Raw genomic sequence first — 20,664 nt, 5'->3', positions numbered from 1 at the left:
TCCTTAGCAGGAGAAAATTGGATACCAGAATTTTAACATGTGCAGTTAAGATGTTATAAGAACAGTTAAGTTTTGTTTAGATAAAGTGAATTAACTCCATTGTTTAAAAAATTAATATTCCATCTGAAGTAAATAATAAATAAACTCTTCTTACCATAGCTGACTTATATTTTCTTTGAATTATTTGTCTTGTTTTGGGGTCTATAAGAAAGGGAAATAAACGGTAAGATATTTAAAACAAAAAACACAAGTTGCAAAAGTACAGATTTTTGTAGAAAGACGCCAATTGAAGAACAGCTAAATATTTTTTTTATCTAATTTGTTGTAAAATCCCTAATCAATCTGTTTTCTGAATATGAAAGCAATAATATTTTTGTGAAGGATTTGATAATTTTTTCTGTTTTTTGAGTAACAAGTAAACTTTTATTAATATAAACTTCCGCTAACTCTTAACACTACTTCCTAGTTTATAAATCGAAATTTTTATAAAATGCTTCCAGCATTCCAACCTGAAATTCAACTCTTTTAACAGTAATAAACGTTTCATTGCCTTCTTATTTTTTTTTTTTTTTAATGGAAGGATAATGAAATATATCATTTCGCTTATTTTCTTACCCTCATAAATAACATACAAGTCCCCCCCCCCCTTCAGAAGCAATAAAAATACACTGATATTTATAAATTAAAATTCAAACTAAAAATTTGCTTCAATTGAATTTTTTTGTTAGAAAAGAAAAATCACTGGAAGAATGAAATATAAAAATCCATCTTTTCTACGAGATGATTTTCAAATAAAAATCTATGAGCTGATTGATGACAAAATTCTCTAAAACAATTTTTTAAAAAATGCTTTTTTATTCAAATGGCTGATTTCTTTTCCTTAATTAATTTTTTTTAATATTATGATAAATTGCATGACATAGTAAGAAGAATAATTAGTATTTTTTTTTCAAACCTACAAAAGAACTAAATAAAAGTAGGAAAAGAGAATTCAGCAGAACATGATTCAGTTCTATAAGTTATTATAGTTCAAATTATGAAGTAATATTATAAGTTCAAATTGGAAAGGTGGGAGTCTTAAGGAAATGGAAGTTAATTCAGAAATTGAAGTCTGAGGGCTGTCTTTCTACCTACAAGAAGAAGAAAAGAACATGCTTTCACCTATCATTTAACTTTAATACAAAATTAATAATAATATTATTTATTATAAATTTTTGTCAAATAATTTTAAAATGCAAAATCACAAAGCTAACAATTGGATCTAACTGATAAAATTTACTCTTATATCAACAGTGTGTTGAAAATAGCCATGTAATTTTTTCAAGTAAAAAAAAACTGTTATCCATTTAAAGGACTTAAGTAGCATTACAATTAAATTTTTATTAAACATATAGCTTCAAGAATAGCATATTGAAAAATCTATTTTGTTAAGATAGGAAAAAGTGGATGTAAAAATCTTATAATAAGTAAAAGCATAAAAATTAAACTTTCTATCATTATTTAAACATTATCAAATCAAAGTCAAATTTATCATCAAAATTTTGTACGCTTAATAGTTGGAAACTTGCACTATTTTTAAAATAATAGTCAAAAATATGGTTATCTAATATATAAGCAGATTGAATTGATCTTCTGCATCTTTGGTACTAGAAATCACAACCTAAAGTAGTTTTTCAATCAGTTGCGATTTTCAATACCAAAGAAATAATATAAGAGAAGCAACAATATAATACCAAATACCAATTTAAAAAATGGGTTTCCCAAATAATTAAATTTAAAATTTTGAACACTACAGATACATTCTATACCAACTTTGATAAGTTTTTTTTTTTTTTAAAATTCCTGTCATTTCAGGTTTGAAAAGCATGGAGGCCAAAACCAGTGGATTATTGTAAAATAGACATATGTTTAATCAGTAGGTGCATTCGGTTATGTTCCTAGATAATTCATTTTACAACAATAATTCATCCATTTTATTAAAATAGTCATCAATACTATTTCAACAGTAGATCTGCTTTAGGAAATTTATTTCTGCCATTTTGTATAAGGCAGACTCCTAATAATATTCAATTATAATTCAATAATATACAATTCAATACTCTTTCCATTTTTTCTTCTTTCTTGCATGATTTACAGACGTTTACTAGTGTACTGCAGAACTCAATGACCCTTATATAATGAATTGGTTCAAATTATGGCATTCAAATAATTTTTTTTTCTTTAAAAAATCAAAAAGAAAATCTCTTAACATGTCTTATCAATAGCAACGCCAAGCATCAAAAATCGAATATAAACTACCTTACAATTTTCTATTCTATTAAATTAAATTTTCCCTTCTACATGGAGCTTTCGAAAATTGTATGCTCTATTTCTGAAACTCAAACTTCATTCTAGATTTAGGAACATTTGTTTGAATCTGGTTTTGCATAAAAAAACTTTATAATGACAGATTTAATTTTTAATTTATAAATATCAGTGTATACACTTCTTATACAGATTCTTAAAACAACAACTTTTTATGGTACTGCAAATTTTGTAGATTTAATTCTTGGAAATACCATTCTTTGTGTAATTATATTAAAATGATTGAAATAGCCAAATAAGCTTGCATAAGGCATTTTAAACTAACAAATGAAATTATAAATAATAATAACTATAGTTTTTTTTAATGAATTTTCAGTGTCAAAGTTATGGTTGAAATTAAAGTAACATTAGATAAAATTATATAAATATATAGATAAAAACATGAAAATATAAGAATCATACAGAAAGTAATTAAAAAGTCTAAAAACATTAATGAACTAAATTATTACCTTAGCAATTCTAATGAAATATTTTTATATGTTAAATTACCAGTAATAAGTAAATATTGATATATTGTTATACTATAACAATTGTTCAATTTAGAAGAGGCATTTTCATTCAATCATTTCATTATTGTTTCCAACTAAAACTACCATTGGGAATATAATGACAGACTGGCTAATTTTTTTGACAAACTTTTTTTTTTTTTTTATATCAGAGTTTGGCAATAGTCACATATTTTTAAATATGTATTTCTAATATTTAAAATACACAGAAAACCATTTCACATGAAACTTAAAATGGAAATCATTTATTTGAAATACTAAGATAAATTCTACTTAAATAGAGATTATTTCTAGTGATTCAATACAATGCTAATATGATTATATGATGAAGTAAACAAATATGCATAAACAATAAAAAAAAATCAAATTATATGGAAATTTTTCAGTTAAAATTTTCTTATCTTCTAATAAGATATATATGTCATTGGATATCTGAACATAAAAATTCCAAGACAAGAAAGTGCAAAAATAAATAAATGCATAAAACTGTTAAGGATTGAACTGCAGTTAATATACTTTTACTAACAATGGATGCAACATTTAAAATTCAATGAAAAATACCTCAGATAAGTTAAAAACTGTTAAAAAGTAGAGTAAACTGTACTCATAAAATAATAATAAATAATATTTTACACATAATTTAATTAAGTATTAATAATGTAAGCTTTACTTTCTAGATATACTATTTAAAATACAAAATAACTGCATCTCAAAATATTAGTTTCTTTTTTTTTCCAAGGAACAATTAAAACCATAAAACATTTTAAACATCATAGGAAAGCAAATTGTAAATATGAAGGAAGCCAAATGTTTTATTCAAAAATTATAGTTTGATATAGTATATAGATTTTTATGATGCAAGAACCAGATAGGCTATGCTAAGTCAATCTTATGGTTGCATTCCTAAGTCACAGATAATTAACTATAACTGATGCAAGAATAATTGATATGTCTAGCCTTGATTTTCAATACCAATTTTTTTTTTTTTTTTTTTTTGTACCGATACTATGCCAAAATAAATATTATTGATTAGGAATATTTTGTTTTATATTTTATTTGAAAAATAATTACAGAAAATTTTGATCAACAAAATGGACAAAATAAAGGATTATTATTAGTAATAATAATTATAAAGTTAATTTAAAATAAATTTTTAAGAAAATGAACAACTTATGTTCTATAGAGTAAAAATATTTTATATCTAATGCAAAATTGAATGACAGTAAAAATCTATAACTGTTAAGCAAAATTGAGACACAATTTGGAATCGAATAATATATATATATATATTTACTTTTAATATTAACAATTTCCTGGGAAAATACTACAGATATAGAACTATACAAGATTAAATGCATTAAAAATTGTTCAATGAAATCAAGAATAATTTAATTGGGCTGTTTTGCTAAATAATTTCGTGAAATGGGCATTATAAAATTACAAAATTGCCTGCAAAAATTTATGAATTTAAATCTCATAAAGAAAATTCATAGCATTTTAGAAAAAAAACAAAAAACATGTTGTTAATTTTATGCCATTTAGCACGTCAAAGGTATACAATACAAACTGAAATTCTTAAAAATTTTAAAAACATTTGAATGCATAGAAAAATTTATAATAAAATGGAAAACACATTATAATTAAATACAGTAGTAAATTAAATTACACAGGGAAGTGAAATATGATATTCTAAAAAATAATTAACAACAAATATATACAATCAGAGAAAATTGTTCTATAAATTTACTTCAAAATTACATTTATAAATAAATGTTTTGAATTTCAAAAAGATTTTCAAACTAGTTTTCAGTTTTTGAGATGCAGTGTGAGACTAAATTAGTGTGTGTATATATATATATATAAATCGTGATAACTTAATACCTTATTGCAAGCTCATTCTTTTTTCTCATTAAAACTAATAAACATATTTTTAAGAAAAATATAATGAAAATAAAATTTTTGTATATAGCATTATGAATATATGGCCAGATTTCCCCCCCCCCAAATTATTTATTTTTTAAATGTGATAAAAAGAATGAAACTAAATTTAAACAATAAGAATGACTATGGCAAACTGATGTAAGGTAATAATATCCTGTATAATTTATACCATATTTCAAATATCCTACAAATAAAATGTGTAGTACAAGAAAAAGCAGTGATAAATAAATTATAATAATAAGAAAATATGCTGCAGTTTCTAATGCAACTTTCCAATAAGATTTCCAAATTATAAAAAAAGTAATTGCATTAAAGTTTTAAAATCAAAATTTTGAATAATAATTTTTTTACCGATTTTAAAAGTTTATATCAATATTTTAATGTCCATGAGTGACACTTTATTACTTTCTGATTGTTAAATATCATATATTTTTGCTCATAACTTCAAATTTATTAAATGAATTAAGCATATACTTTTATAACAACTTTAATTGTCTAATAAACATCTAATAGCAGAACAATAGATATTAAGTTACTATAATATTTGCTAAAAAATAAACATTTCTTTATATAGTCCTTTAAAAATCAAAACTTTACAAACATTTTAAAATTAATGTAAAATGTATCAAAATATTTTACATTAAACAATATGAATTTATTAAATAAAACATCAATATTTATTAGATTTTATTAGCTGCAATTTTAACACTGAGACACAAAACATGCACATGCAGATGCACATTCCAAAAATTTGAAAACATTTAGACAGAAAAATATAACACATAGTTTCATGCACAAAAAGTGAAATACATTTTTATATCAAAAATGATAAAAGAAACTGGAATTTGACGTAATGTTAGCAAAAGTGTTGAAAGTAAAAAAAAAAAAAAAAGTATTTTTATCCATACTTTTATTTATATTTTAAAGTTAGAGAATTAAAATCATACAAACAAGATTCTGGTATATAAATAAAAGTTTAAAAAATGTAATTGTTGTTAGTAATAAAAGTGAAACAGACTTTTTCCTTAATATTCATATGTATTATAGTTTTAACTATGATTATATACAAATATCAATAACTTTCATATCATCAAGCATAAATAAAAACTCCTAATTTTAATCTAGAAAAAGAATAAAAGTAAAATTTGCATGTTTTAAAGTTATATTATTATCAATTTATTAATACAAAACCTTTTTTCAAATATATCTTAAAAAGCATTTATTTATTCAAATATTAACATCTACTTTATTAAAAATTGGAAGAACTTTAATTTCTGTAGTAATTATGCTTCACTTAAAAAAAAATTTCCCAGAAATGATCCAGAAAAATAAAAGAATTTCATAAAATTTTAAAAAGTAAAATTTTAAATCTTCTTACAAATACTTTTACAGTACTTAGAGAGGATTTCTAAAATATTCTCTGAAATCAAAGATAAAATTTATTTGAATCAACAGTTATCATTTTCAAATGTATGTATAAAAAAATTAAAAAATAACACAAAAAGGTACAAAATGTCACATATAAAGCAGAAATGTATATGTACAAAAAGTTCATGCAATTTAAATTAAAGAGCACAAAAACACAGTGTTCCAAGAAAGAGGAGGACAGTAACAAATTTGCAAGGGATGGAAAACTGTAGCAAGAAATATATATGCATTAGAAATTTTGCATACATATCAAAAGGCAACATAAATATTTATTTCAATAACTAAATGATTAAAAAAAAAAAAAAATTCAACTCCTTCACAAATTCATATAAAAATTGAAATTGTCACATGACTTTTTATTTTTTTTATTTCAGAGAATAAGTCATTTGACAAACATAGGTATAATGTAACTTTCGAAACGTAACTAACAGAAATGGTGAATAATTTAAACTTTTTAATGTTCATAAAGATTAAACAACTTTAGAAAGTGTAATCAATTGTTGCTCAAAAAACAACGGTGATAACTTTCCTCAAAAAAGCAATCTTTTATATATTTTTCAATAAATGCACCATGAAACTACAAATTATAAAAGTAGAAACTTCATTAAAATATAGTTTATTTCAACTATCTTCATCTAAACATAGTTGTTACTTTCTTTTGAACAGATTAGGAAAAATAACAAGAAAAGCCAAAAGAATTTTTAATTTGTAGGTAGATCTTGAAGACTCAAAAGAGTCAAGAAATTTTAATCAGTTGAAATACTGAATATGAAGAAAGGTCTTAATCTTTTGAAATATTAAAAGCATGAATATCAACCAACAAAGCATATGAGTTCTGAAAAAAAATATTTGAGTCTTATGACAGAATTCTAACGATTATTGTTGTTAGTAAATTTTTAAAGAAGTAGAAAAATGGGAATGCACTGTTTTCTTCCTGAATGCAAATATATAATACACTAATATTAATTAAAATTAACATGTAGAATTATAAAAACTTAACATGTAAAATAAAAAATGTTCTATGTTTTTAACAGATTCAATATGAAATATTTTCTGATTTTCATATTTTAAAACTCAGTTCTTCAATTAATTTCCTAATTTGCAATGTTAACGTAATTAGTAAATGATTTAACAGAGTGTATTTGGAAGAAAAAAAAATTCGAATCTTTTAAGTTAAAAAATGTTGATGCATATGCAATTAAAAATGCAAGGCTGGATTTACTTAGGCAGACTGATATTTTGGCTTTAAATTATATAAAAATAACTAGAAATTAAAATTCTAATTTATAATATAATGTAGCAACCTATCTTCATTTTCTTGTGATAATCATATTTTAACCTTTAATAAACCTATGTAAATAAAGATGAATCCTTTTGCATTTTGTCCCATAAAAATAAATTTCTGTCAATTAATCAAATTTGAATTTTATGAATATAATATTGAAATTAAACAATCTAATGGTGGGAAGCGAAGGTTTAAAAAATAAAACATATATTAATTTATTTTATGTATCCAAAAATTGTTATGGATAAATATATGTAGGCTGTTATTAATAATAAAAAAAAATCACCAATGATAACAGGCACTAAATTATCCACTAAGGAAGAAGGAGAAACTCTAATAATTTACAATGAAATATTCCTAATTTAGCTTTGGTTAATTCCATCAAAATGTCATGCATTTTTTTTGGTGAACTTTAAATATCTTTTTTTATATGACAAGGAAACATTTCTATAAAAATAGTTTCATACACACAATAATAATTAATACAATATTTCCAGTTAAGATTCAACTTTAAAACCAATTAAACTCATTAATTTACCTTAAAATATTTCTGTAAATATTTTTAAAAAATTATGGTGTTTGCAATTATATTTTGATAGGTACTGAATTTGTCTTGTAACTTTCATAAATATAGAAAGTCTACAAACGTTTACTAACAGTATATCCTCAACAATTTTTAAATAATTAATTATAAATTAGTTTTTATTCATGCTTACTTTAATTATTATTTAAAAAAGATTTGAATTTCCAAATGCAAAATGAGAAATTCCATGTCCATGATTTTTCTTATACAATTAAAAGGAAAGATAAAAAGCTTTCTAATTTTTTTGGTACTTTAAAGTGCCATCTACCAGGGACATATATATATATATATATATATTAAAAACTTTTCCAAATAAAGTATTAGAGTATATCTCCAATCGAAAAGGTAAGAAAGGAATGGATATTGAAGCAACTATCATTAGAATTATCTAATATAATGATACCAATACATTTTATTATTTGAGAAAAAAGGGAGAGAGAGAGAGAAATGGTGAGGATTAAGAAAAAAACATTATTTCAATAGCTATTAATTGTATGGCTGACATAATACTATTGATTCTTTTATAAAAATTATTGATACCTAGCCTCAAAAATGAATATATGCTGATATTTACAATTTTAAATGAACACAGTCTTTAATTAAACCTACAACAATTAATACAAAAAATATCAATAACTGTTCTTAACTTCCCAAACAGCAGATGCAAAGATAAGCCTCCTCCCTCACGCTGGAGTTTTTCCAATTTTTTAATTAAAAAAAATCCTTTATTGACAAGATTATTTATGGCTCTATAAATCAACATTAGGGTATATTTCTTAAACTATATAGCATACCTATTTTAAAAAAGAATTCTCCGTGAAAGTAGATAATTAAAAAAAATCCTTAAAAACTGGATTATTATCTTATCTTATCTTATCTTCATTCTCCTTTTCGTAATATTAATAGATCTAAATAAGACATTAATCATATATTTAGAAAGTCACATTGCATAAGTTTACTTCTCAAGAAGTTATTGTCATACATTTTAGCAATTTAAGCAGAGATTGATTTATGGATTTGATATCAAGAACATAAATATAATTTCTAATATACTTGATTTTTAATGCACCAAAGAAGTAATAACGAATATATAATATTTATAGAAAAATATAATAATACAGGATTCCTTAAATTCTGGTACTTTATATTATGATGTAAATAAAAGGCAAACAACATTCTTTACTGACTTTTATTACTATCCTAATATAATAATTAAAGTTTAAGCCTATGAAAGATATGGAAAATTAGATGCAAATTAAATCTTTTTTATTTGGAGTATTATGTATTACGCCAAGAATAGTAATATAATTGCTGAGTGAGTAAGAATGTTACTAAGTAATAAAAGTTCTTACACTGTAATGTAAACCTATTTTTCAAAGAAATCTTTCATGTACAATAACAATAATAAATAATTCAGAAATGTAGAAATGACACCCTACTTATAAAATTATATAATGCTAACTAAATATAAAATAAAAAGCACTTTTTTTTTAGCAATGATAATTTTGAAAATCAAATTAAACATGCATACACTTGAACATTCATTTTAGAGAAAAATAATTCATTAAGCCTTTATTTTCTGAATAATGTTTAATTAATTAAAAAAAAATATTTTAAAGAAGATAATGAAATAAAACATTAACCGACTATTAAAAAAATCAGATTAAATAGTGTGAATTGAATATAAAAAAAATTTCTGGCAAACATAAATATTATGTATATTTTTATAACTATTTAAAAAATAAATATGGTTTTTCTTGAAAATGAAATCTGAGTTTGATTTAATAATTTAGATTTCTTTATTGAATAGGAATACAGTGCATGAAATTATGATTATTCTAATAAAGAAGATATACTTAAATTTTTCTATAATATAAAATGCTATATATTTATAATAATAATATTAAAAATTATAAATTTTATTGAATTTGATAAATAAATAATATTATTAAAACTGATGAAACATTATGCAGCATTAGAATATAATTTTGTAAACTAGCAAAAGATAAAGATAAAATAAATAGTAGTAAAAATATTTTTCTTATATAACTGAAGAATTTTTTTTTTTTTTTTTAAATCTTCTATACAGTTTTTAAACCATTATAATGAAGTTAATCTAAATTGATAAATTTCAAAGGAAAAACATTAATATCTTAATTTTGTAGAATACCTTATTTGAAAGATAATAACAAGAAAAAGTTTCTTATTATCAGAAAATATCCTAATTACTCAACTGAAATTATTTTTAAAATAAAGTAACATATATGGCTAATTTTAAAATCACTATTCAGTACGCTCTCAGTAAAATTGTCTAGTATTAAACTGGGCAAAATTTAAATATATATAAAAATTAGCATTGGAATAAAGAAATTAATGGCTTTGTTGCAAATTGAAAATTGTTCCTTTGAGAACTATAATTTCTGATTCCATATCTAATTAAATATTATCCTTAACAAAGACTTGAAACAACACACAGACATCACACCATAGAAAAAAAAATTGAGAAAAATGCTTCAAAAATGTGCACAAAGTATAATGTAGAGAAGGTACATCACACAAACCAGGGTAATAAGTTAAAGATGAACAACTGTAGGATTAATTATATTTATATTGTAAAATATAGCATCACAACACAAGATGCAAGCATTCCAATCCAAAAGGAGAGAGGAAACACGAGAACATGCAAGGAGCGGCCAGACTGGATGGATGTGAAATGCAGCAAAACGAGTTACAGACAACATGTCTAAAAAGATTTCCCAGGTGGGGTTATATGGAAAGCAGAAGAAAGAAACAGATTATTAGGTATTTTTTTACTACATGACAACTTACTAAACTCTTCCAGAACAAACATCCCGCCCTTTTGGGTGAAACACTTCCTTATGTTTTCCAGCCTTACAAAGAACTGTAAAGTAAGAAGTCATTCATTGTCATAAATATCCCGATAACTTCTTCTGCCTCTTTCTTGCAAGTATTACAGCTTTTGGTACAAGAAAATAAAACAAACATCTACTGTACAATATTATAAAATTAAAAAAATGTATTATGCTGCTACAATTGATAAAAACACAAAACCAGTAGATAATTACTTATGTCATTGAGTGCACTGGCAAAAATTAAAAATAAAAAAACCATAAAAAACAACAAAATTGAACAAAATTTTGCATGCAAAATATAAAACAAAAAAGTGCAGTGGAAAACATGCACATAGCACCGAAGGAACACTTTAAGGGAAGGATAAACACAATTAAATTTTTTTAACGGCAAACAAATTAAATTTTAAACTAAATGGAACCAAATAAAATAGCATTGCCATTATCATACTTCAGAAGTTGTCATGTGTTCCATTTTAGATTTTTTTTTTCATTCAACAAACAAAAATATTAACTCAAGGAAATCTATTAAGGTTTAAAGCATTTACTTTAACATTAAATTTATACAAAACATTAAATTCAAATTACTAATATTTTATTCAAATGCCACTACTTTTCTAATCAAGAATTAAAAAAAAAAAAAAAACGTTTTTGCAAGTTAGCTGTTCATATATTTTTCAGAGACCAAAACAGAGTATTTCAGAAAAACCTGTTTATAAACTGTAGTATTTAAAAAATTAAAATTATGGAAAATAAGGATTTATACAGTTTTTTTTTATGGAATACATAATTTTATATGGATAAATCAGAAGCATATTTTATATCAAGCTGATTTTATTTTATGAATTTCATACCATATTCTTGAACACTGAAAATTATATATCAAAAACCTGTACTTAGCAATGCAATGAAATACATCATTAGTTGCAACACTTGTACACCAATCATTAAAAACCAATTTTATGTTTACTCTTTGCAATCTTTCATTACATAATAACAATTTCTAAAAAAAAAGTATGAATTTTTCAATATACATCATGTATTTTATATTTTTAAGTGGCATGAGAATCTTTATTCCCAAAAGATATAGAAAAATAAAAGTGGAAAATCTGGTAGCATAAATAAAACATTTTTTATTAACATTTCATAAAAATCTAAATAACTTGCAAGTTGGAAAAATATTGTAAACTAAATATAAAAATCAAGAATAATAAAATATTTAATAAGTTGAACAATTATTTCTAAAGAATCTAAATAACTGGAATTGTAATGCATAAAATTTTATTATTATTATAGAAGATAAATGACTTTTACAAAAATAAATTTCCATTATTTTTGAAATATATATATGTATATTGCTCATTTCATTTCGACCAAATCAAGCAACTGAATCCTAAATTTACTGGGAGAAATAATAAAATATAATTTTATATTACAGCCAGTGTTTTTTTTTTTTTTTTTTTTTTTGCAAAGCATACATTTTCCCAATAGCAATCCATGCTACCATTAGATACCTTCAGAGATTTGATTTTGATTTAATTCTATATATAATAAGATTTTAATTTGCACAATTTTAGTGTAGATTCTAAATTATTAGTAAAAATGCAAATATAGTTATGTTTTTGAATAGAAATAATTCGTGAAACAAAAAATGAATTTTCATTAAAATGTACAATTGACTTCTTAAAAAATAAGACATATGCTTTATTTTTAAAACAAAACATATTTCGGCAGAAAAACACAGTTTAAAAATAAAAATCAATAAATATAAATAAAGGAATAACATTTACTTGATTGCAAAAGACAGGCTTGTATATTTTTTAAGTTTAATTAACACTTCTCTAACAGAATGATATAAAGAGATAACATAAATGCAAAAACTCAAGTTGTAAGTAATTACTAAATAGAGTTATTTAATATAAATCCTTCGAAATATTCGAGCAATGTCTTTTTTTATTTATTTATTTTTTTTACTTATATGAAAAAAGCAATTACAGGAGAATTTCAACAAGAAATGTTTTGGTAAGAATATTATTCCTATAAATATTATTTCTAGATTACACTTCTTATGTTAAACAAAATATTTTTTATATTGAAAACTTTCTTAATTTAGTGGATATGTATAAAATTTATTTACAATTTTAATTTGTACTATAGCTTTTTTTACTTGGAAAGTAAATTTTACTTTGAAATATAGCTTAATTATTGTACATTTTAATTTCAAGCACACTCACATTAATTGCAGAATACATAAAAATATTAAAATAAAAACAAAGGACAAAAAATTTTCTGTGAAAAGATAGGATAATTTAAGCATAAGTCTGACCAACACACTAACATATTCAAATAGATATACATCATGCACATATTTCATAATCTTAGTTAAAGAATTAATTTTCAATCATTGACGGAAAAGTCAGTACAGAGTAAATAATACCAACTTCAAAAAAATATTCTTGCAATCTAAATTGTATTATAATTTTTTTTATTTAAAAGAAATATTAAAAAAATTGTTTAACAAAAAAAAAGGGGGGGGGGAAACAGCAAATTAAATAGACTATTTAACTTACATACTAAAATTAAGGTGCTCACAAATATAATTTTACACAAATGAATAGAATAGAATACATAAATATGTCAAGTGTTCTAAGGATTCTACTTCCAACAAAATTGCAGTATCTACTCAAAATATAAGAGAAATCTAATTAGGTAAAGATAGAACTATAAGATTAAATAATAAAATATTTGAATGTCCCAGAATTTAAAATTATAACTAATGATAATACACCTAATTATAAAAGCAATTTTTAAACTTCGGCCTTAGAATTTTCTGAGAACTTAGTTTTTAATTAGATACAATAAAACTTTATTCTATACTTATGCATTACTTTAATGAAACTTTATTCTATGCTTATGCATTACTTTAACTTCTAAAGAATCTATTTAAAATATATACATAGAAGTAATAGACACTTAAATGGAACAATATATTCAAATTTTTGAGTCATGCAATTGATGAATATAACTGCATTAACAAGCTTCCTAAAAATTATATTTGAATGCAATATAATAAAATTATAATTGAAAGCGAAAATATTAAATTATGAATTTTGAAATGGATATTTATACTAATAGTATACAATAAAAAAAGGGAAAAAAATTATACCATACATATTGCACATTAGGCAATACATGCATGCATAACCCAAAATCTGAGATTTACTGTCCTTTAAATTACATTTAAAAAAAAATTTAAAATGCACATGAGGCACAAACATTTGTATCTATTAAGAAATATTTTGAATTTGCTTGAAAATGCTTATGAAGCACAAATATTTGCATCTGTTAAGAAAATATTTTGAATTTTTTTCATTCATCAAAAGATTTTATTTTTCCATTCACAAATACTATATTAAAAAAATTAATGCATTTTAATGGAAACTTGTCTATATGTAAATATACCTAAATTAATCTTGAATTATTCATTTTTTTGTCTAATACACATGTCTAAACTATTTGAAATTACATTTCCAAATATTTAAAGTCCTTTATTGATTTGTATAAGTACAGTAAAATCATTTTTAGTGGAAAAAAAAAGTGAGTATGGAAGATAAAGCACCTTTTTTTTGAAAGATTTATTTTAATTATTAATCTGCTTGGTAATTTTTGTGTTAAAATTTATTCAAAAATAAATTTTCAAATAATTTTTTTAATAAAAAATAATAAAAACAGTTTTTAATAAAAAATTTGTTTCCCACAATAATTCCTTATTCTTTATAAAATAAAATAAACTAGATAAGTGGGATGCATATTTCACAAGTGCATGTTCATCTTGCAACCAGGGGCAGTATTCTAATTTTCAATTAATCACATCTTTATATACGTAAGATGGGGAAGTAAGAATGTAAACATAACATATGTTGCATTTCAAGATCTTTGTAATGTTGCATGAGTTGTTCCCATCTGACTCTACTTATAAAGTTTTAGAAATCAGTTACCTGTATTTAAATTAGGAATCATAACAGATTACATTAATATTAAAGAAAAATACTTTGACTTAATTTTTCACCAAACACTTTATAAATTCAAATCTTTAGTTTTCAGAATAATGAACTAAAATTTTTGTCTTTAACAAAATTTTAAAAAATAAAAAGCAAAATTTTTGTTGATAAGGCATTTAAAAAGAAATAGGTTATAAATAGAGTCTGGAGATGAAAGAACTGCTACTTTGCCTGTTCTATTTTCTTTTGTTAAAGTGATAGAACATAGAAAATAGAACCTTCTCACATCAATTTTTTAACAATGATTTAGAGTCTTAATCACTCTTAATTCAATGTCTTGTAATAGTTTGATATATTTGTTGCATAGTTTACCTACCTTTACTTTAAAATTATAAAAATAATTTATTATGATTTAACAAATTTGATTGTTCTACTAAGAAAGAAAAGACTTACATACTAGAAGGTAGTTTTTGGTTAACCAACTTAAAATGTATTAATGCTGCACTAGTGCAATCAATGATCCAAAGAAATATGATGTCACAAATGAAATTTTATCACTGATGATAAAATTGTAATTGTATTAATATCAATATTTAGGATGGCATTCACAAAAAAATACAAGGGGAAAACAACCTATACATCAACAATCTCTTTTAAAATTTCAGGCCTTACCCTTCTGAGCACTTATCTATTGCATGACTGGTTGAAATAACAAATACTGCCCATGAATGACACACTTGTGAAATATATAAACAGGCAATGGAGAGACTTTAAGATTAATTTCAAAACTTCACCAGAAGAAATAAAAATATATTTTAAAATTGACAAATCAACCTTAAAAAAAATTATTTGCTTAAACTTTTCTTTTAAGATATAGCATATGACAATCAAATTTATATATTTTACATGAATCAGTGAGTATATGAAATAGGGTAATAAAATGAAATCCTTTATTGTGATGTGAAATGAAATTTTGTTTTTTGATATTTACAAAGTTATTTAATGCAGAATTACTCTACACAAACAAAGTCAAACTTCGCATTAGAATTAATAATAATTACAATTAAATAATAATTCTATTAATAAATAAATGAAATTATAGCAATAGTTTGCCCAAGAATCAGTGAAAATATACCTGACATATATAAATATTTCATATTGATTAATTTCTTTTGCACTTTTTCATTTAATGCAGTATTCTATTTATTGAAATCTGACAAATGATTAAAATCACAATATTTGGCTAATCAGCATTTTTGAATCTCTAATGCTAACCTAAATGAAAATCTATTAGTCCGCTAAAAACAAACCACCGAAGCTAGAATTAGAAAATTTGGAACATATATTTTAAAATCAAAGTTTTGCAAATTGAGGCTAAATAATGAGCAAAAAATTAAGTATGAATTTACATTTTTATTAGTTTTATACAAATAAGTTTTAAAATAATTATTTCTTTATAATGAATTCTGCACCATCTCAAAAATGAAAATTGCTTTGTTAGGTGATAATATAATAAGAAATGTATAAACTAATTTTTTTAAAAATTCAAAAGCTTAAGGATCAGGCCATACTTCATATCCTTCCCTCAGGTAGGGAGAAAAAGCAGCTTAGCATTGCTTGGGATGCTGGCTGGGAAAGCAGTGCCTGTAAAGCTACCAGATATCTTATATCGAGTTATTATTGTAACAATTAATTATCGCTTATTTCCATTATAATTATAGCAATTTTGCATTTTGTCCAATATCTCATAGATAACAGCATGCAATTTTCAATCTTGAGTTCAATAGAGCCCTGAATTCAATTACAAAAACAATATTATGGCAGTCCTGGTGGGGGATAAGAACATTTCAATCACTACAAACCTATTTCAATTAATCTTCGAAATTAATCTTTCAGCAAAATTGATAATAATACTTGATAATAATAATTGATAATAATTAAAGAATAGCATTAAAAAATGCTTAATATTTTTGGGCATTATGAATGTTTTCTTTTGCAAAACTATAAATGTTTTATTGCATATAATCATATCTTGTGTATCTAATAATGATATAAATATTAGCTGTATGAGTTATTGACCCCCCTCCCTTCTAAAAATACCTTCTTATGCTAAATTCATTTGAAAATGAAATTTATTAAAAAATTATTTTGCATAAAATAGCAAGAAACTTAAATGCTATACTAGAGAATTGGTTACGGATAATTCTATTATTTCATTATTTTACAAACATTAGATTTGATTTGGTCATTAATAATCTTTAAACTTTGAATTAATATAGCTGATAGTAAAAATAATCTATTTTTTGCTGAATGTTTTTGGATACATGTGAATTTTTTAATGATTTAGGTGCATTGGTAAACTAAAAAATATTTTTACAAGGAAAAAAAAAATATTTTTCTTTTCAATTTATCAGAGTTTACAGCAACCACAATAAAAACCTACCCTCATATTTTATTTTTTAAAGCAACATCTTATTTAATTTTGAAATGGATATCTGAAATTATTTTGTTGCATAACAAATTTTATATTTAGTGATTTAACAATTATTAATAAGATGAGCAACTCAACTGGTAGCAAAAGATAAAAAAATCTAAACAAGGAATGAAAAAAAAAAAAAAAAAGCAAGCGAAGTTTAAAAAATTTTTTAGGGTTATATTTAAAAAATAATACTGCAAATATCAAAGCAAAATGTGGTCAAACAAATGATTTTTAATATAATTAATATTTTTATTCCATTCAAATAGCATAAAAATTTGTATTTGAAATTCAATTCATTAATTACATAAATAAAATTTTAAAATATAACATTATTGATTACTTTTTAATAGAATTCACATTACAGAATATTTTATATTGTAGTTATCACAAGATAAGTATGAACATTACCTATTAGAAAACTGACTACTGTTTTTAGATACCATACCATTCTAACTTGAAACTAGTTTTTCTTTGAATGACTTTTTCTTCTTATTCTTTATTATCAAACATTTCGGAATTTATATTTTTTAATATAATTGTACAGTAAAATGTTACAAAAATGCACACATAAATAAAAGTATGATTCACTTTTTAAAATGATGTTATCCTTACTTTTCTGAATAAAATGTGTGTAGGCATTTTTTTATGTATATTTAAGCACTTTTAACTATGTGTGGGGATTTCAGAATGAACTAAAGATGGATTTCAATTAAAATTCAATTTCTCTCCATTAAAACAGATTACCATCATCGATTTTTCAATCCAGGGAAATCAGCTATGAAGCTAAATAACATACAAGAAAGTCTTTACCATCAACTTCAAAAAAAGAATTTCAAAAATCTTAATGAATACTTACAGTTCTTCGAATGACATTCAGTGATATTACAAAAATGGAAATATGACTTCCTCTTAAACATACAGCATAAATGCTAATGTTTATTAAACATGTTATACTTAAATGCAGTTAGCAAAATACAATATGTATGAAAAAACAAATAATTTGATAACCATATTGTTTTGATGATATCAAATGGGATGAAAATTCAAAATTTTTTAAAAACCAACAAAACATTCACTACAAAATCAGCAGAATCATGACAAAAAAACATATTCTATCTTAGCAATAAATAAAAACAGAAACGAACATGAACATACCAACAACACCTACATTCATGCAAGTCATGCACCATTCCAACTAAAAAAAAAGTGAGCCACTAAACTTCACATAAATCATATCTATATTACCTCCAAAGCTTCAAAAGCACAAACATACATGCATTAATATCACAAACACGGAATGAGCGAGAACCATGCATCATGCAAGCAAATGGGTGGTGCCAGGAAGAAACTTTGGAGATGGTCAAATAACAATCAATCAAAATGTAAACTACAAAACTAAAACAACATAATATCATGCTGTCAGCAAAGACTGCACTGCTCAACTAACAGAGAATTCTGTGCACAACAATTGTGGGTTGGTTTTTAAGTCCACCCAAAGAGTTCACAAGGCTGTTTAATATTATCAAGCCCTCATTTAATACACGGTGCACTACTACATAATGGTCTAGAGTTAAATAAACTACAAACTGCTCTAGACACAGCAACACAAATAAATGAAGGGCCGTAGTACCTCAAAGTCCTTCGGTGTTGATGTAAGTAGGCATGGAGAAGGCAAAAGAAAAAGAACTTCCTTAGAAAATTATTCATTAGGGCGCTCAGGTCACATCATAATACACAAAAAAAATTATTTCTTTTTCTCACTTGCATTTGGACCATCTCAAAAGCCCCTTCGCTTGCTTCTGCTGGAATGTTTGTGAAGGACAATTTAAAGGTTAGGTATTAATAATAAGATATACTGAACTAGCAGGTTTCGAAGGGCATGCATGAGTCAGTCCATTCCAAAAATAGTAAGGCGGAAGTAGGTAAGTAATCCAGTACGTAACATTGCTGGAGAAGACTAAGTAAATGAGTAGCCTGCATTGGGAGGAAGTCACAGAGATATGAAACATACCAAGGCAGCGTGACAAATTACATCAGCACAAAGGCAGAGCATCAGCTGCAGAAGGTATAAAAAATAGGGCAGCTGGCTTGACTTAAAATGCGTCAAAATGAATAATATTGGCATAATATATGAGATTAGTCTAATTAGTTATAGATCAAATGGACAGGCAAGCCAGAGGATTTTTGAGAAGGTCCTTGCTGTGAAATTAAAACAATGCCACAGAAAGAAAATATAGATTAATAATTATATTAATAATTAAACCCCATAAAAGATTACAAAGAGGAGTAATCAATTTGCTCAATTTAAAAGATAATATGAATTTCATTTAAAATTGACCTTCATTAAATAATTTTAAATCAAAAATTAATCAATAAATTTATTATATTTTTTATATTTTGCATAGCTTTATAGCTAAATATTGATAAATTATAAACAGAATTAATAGTATCTTACGAAAACTAAAGCATTTTTCATACAAAACTAAAGGAATAGCTGATTTGCTAATAATAATTTCTTCCTCCAAATGTAAAATTAGTTTAAGGGAATTTTTTACAGTATAATTATTCATATTGAGGAATGCATAATCAAGATTCATTTGAAAATTGTTTATCATCTGATAGCAGGATTTATTTAAAAGTGCATATATAAATATTCAACTTTTATAGATACAATACAAGTTAAATATATTTTGTATCTCAAAAGTTAATTTTATTGGAAGTTAATTCCCTATGTTTAGAATCTACTCCAGTATTTATAGAAAAAGAAACAGCAATAAATATTAAAAATTATACTCAAATGAAATTACAGAAACACACTATTTCATAAATATTTATCAATTTGTTTTTTTTAAATTAATTTTGATTTTTACTAACACACACACATACTAATCTGGAAAAAAGCATTAAATATTGTTAATAATTCCTTTAAAATAAACTATACACAATAAGCAAGTAATGAAATTAAAGTACAAGTTATTATGCACTTTAAGCTTTACAGGAAAGATTATTTCTATACCCCTTATTTCTAGCAAACTTATAGCCTTCTAAGAGGATATTTAAACTTCCTTTCTTTCATATTCTTAAGTTTATGTTTAGTTAATTATGTTAATATCAAATACCAATTTATTTGATTCTGATATTTATACTCAATAGATTTTTAATTCCATAAATACAAATAAGACTATTAAAAGTCTAATATAAACCAAG

The 20,664-nt window shown here is 23.7% G+C and overlaps 1 protein-coding gene across 8 annotated transcripts in view; it reads right to left on the bottom strand.

The window, feature by feature from the left end:
• LOC129985345 (MAP kinase-activating death domain protein-like) overlaps window positions 1-20,664 on the bottom strand; it is a 121,743-nt gene that overhangs the window by 3,819 nt on the left and 97,260 nt on the right. For 6 of the 8 annotated variants that reach the window (XM_056095336.1, XM_056095333.1, XM_056095338.1 and 3 more), the window contains 2 exons: window positions 10,937-11,009; window positions 155-201 (listed from right to left, as the gene is read on the bottom strand). In XM_056095336.1, the coding sequence (XP_055951311.1) occupies window positions 155-201; window positions 10,937-11,009 (120 nt within the window). Of the gene's footprint in view, window positions 1-154; window positions 202-10,936; window positions 11,085-20,664 lie in introns of those variants that run through there. The other 2 variants (XM_056095339.1, XM_056095340.1) reach the window with 2 other exon arrangements.

This window comes from Argiope bruennichi, chromosome 9, assembly GCF_947563725.1.
Source record: "Argiope bruennichi chromosome 9, qqArgBrue1.1, whole genome shotgun sequence".
NCBI classification, from domain to species: domain Eukaryota; kingdom Metazoa; phylum Arthropoda; class Arachnida; order Araneae; family Araneidae; genus Argiope; species Argiope bruennichi.
This window is presented reverse-complemented; position numbering and strand designations above follow the sequence as displayed.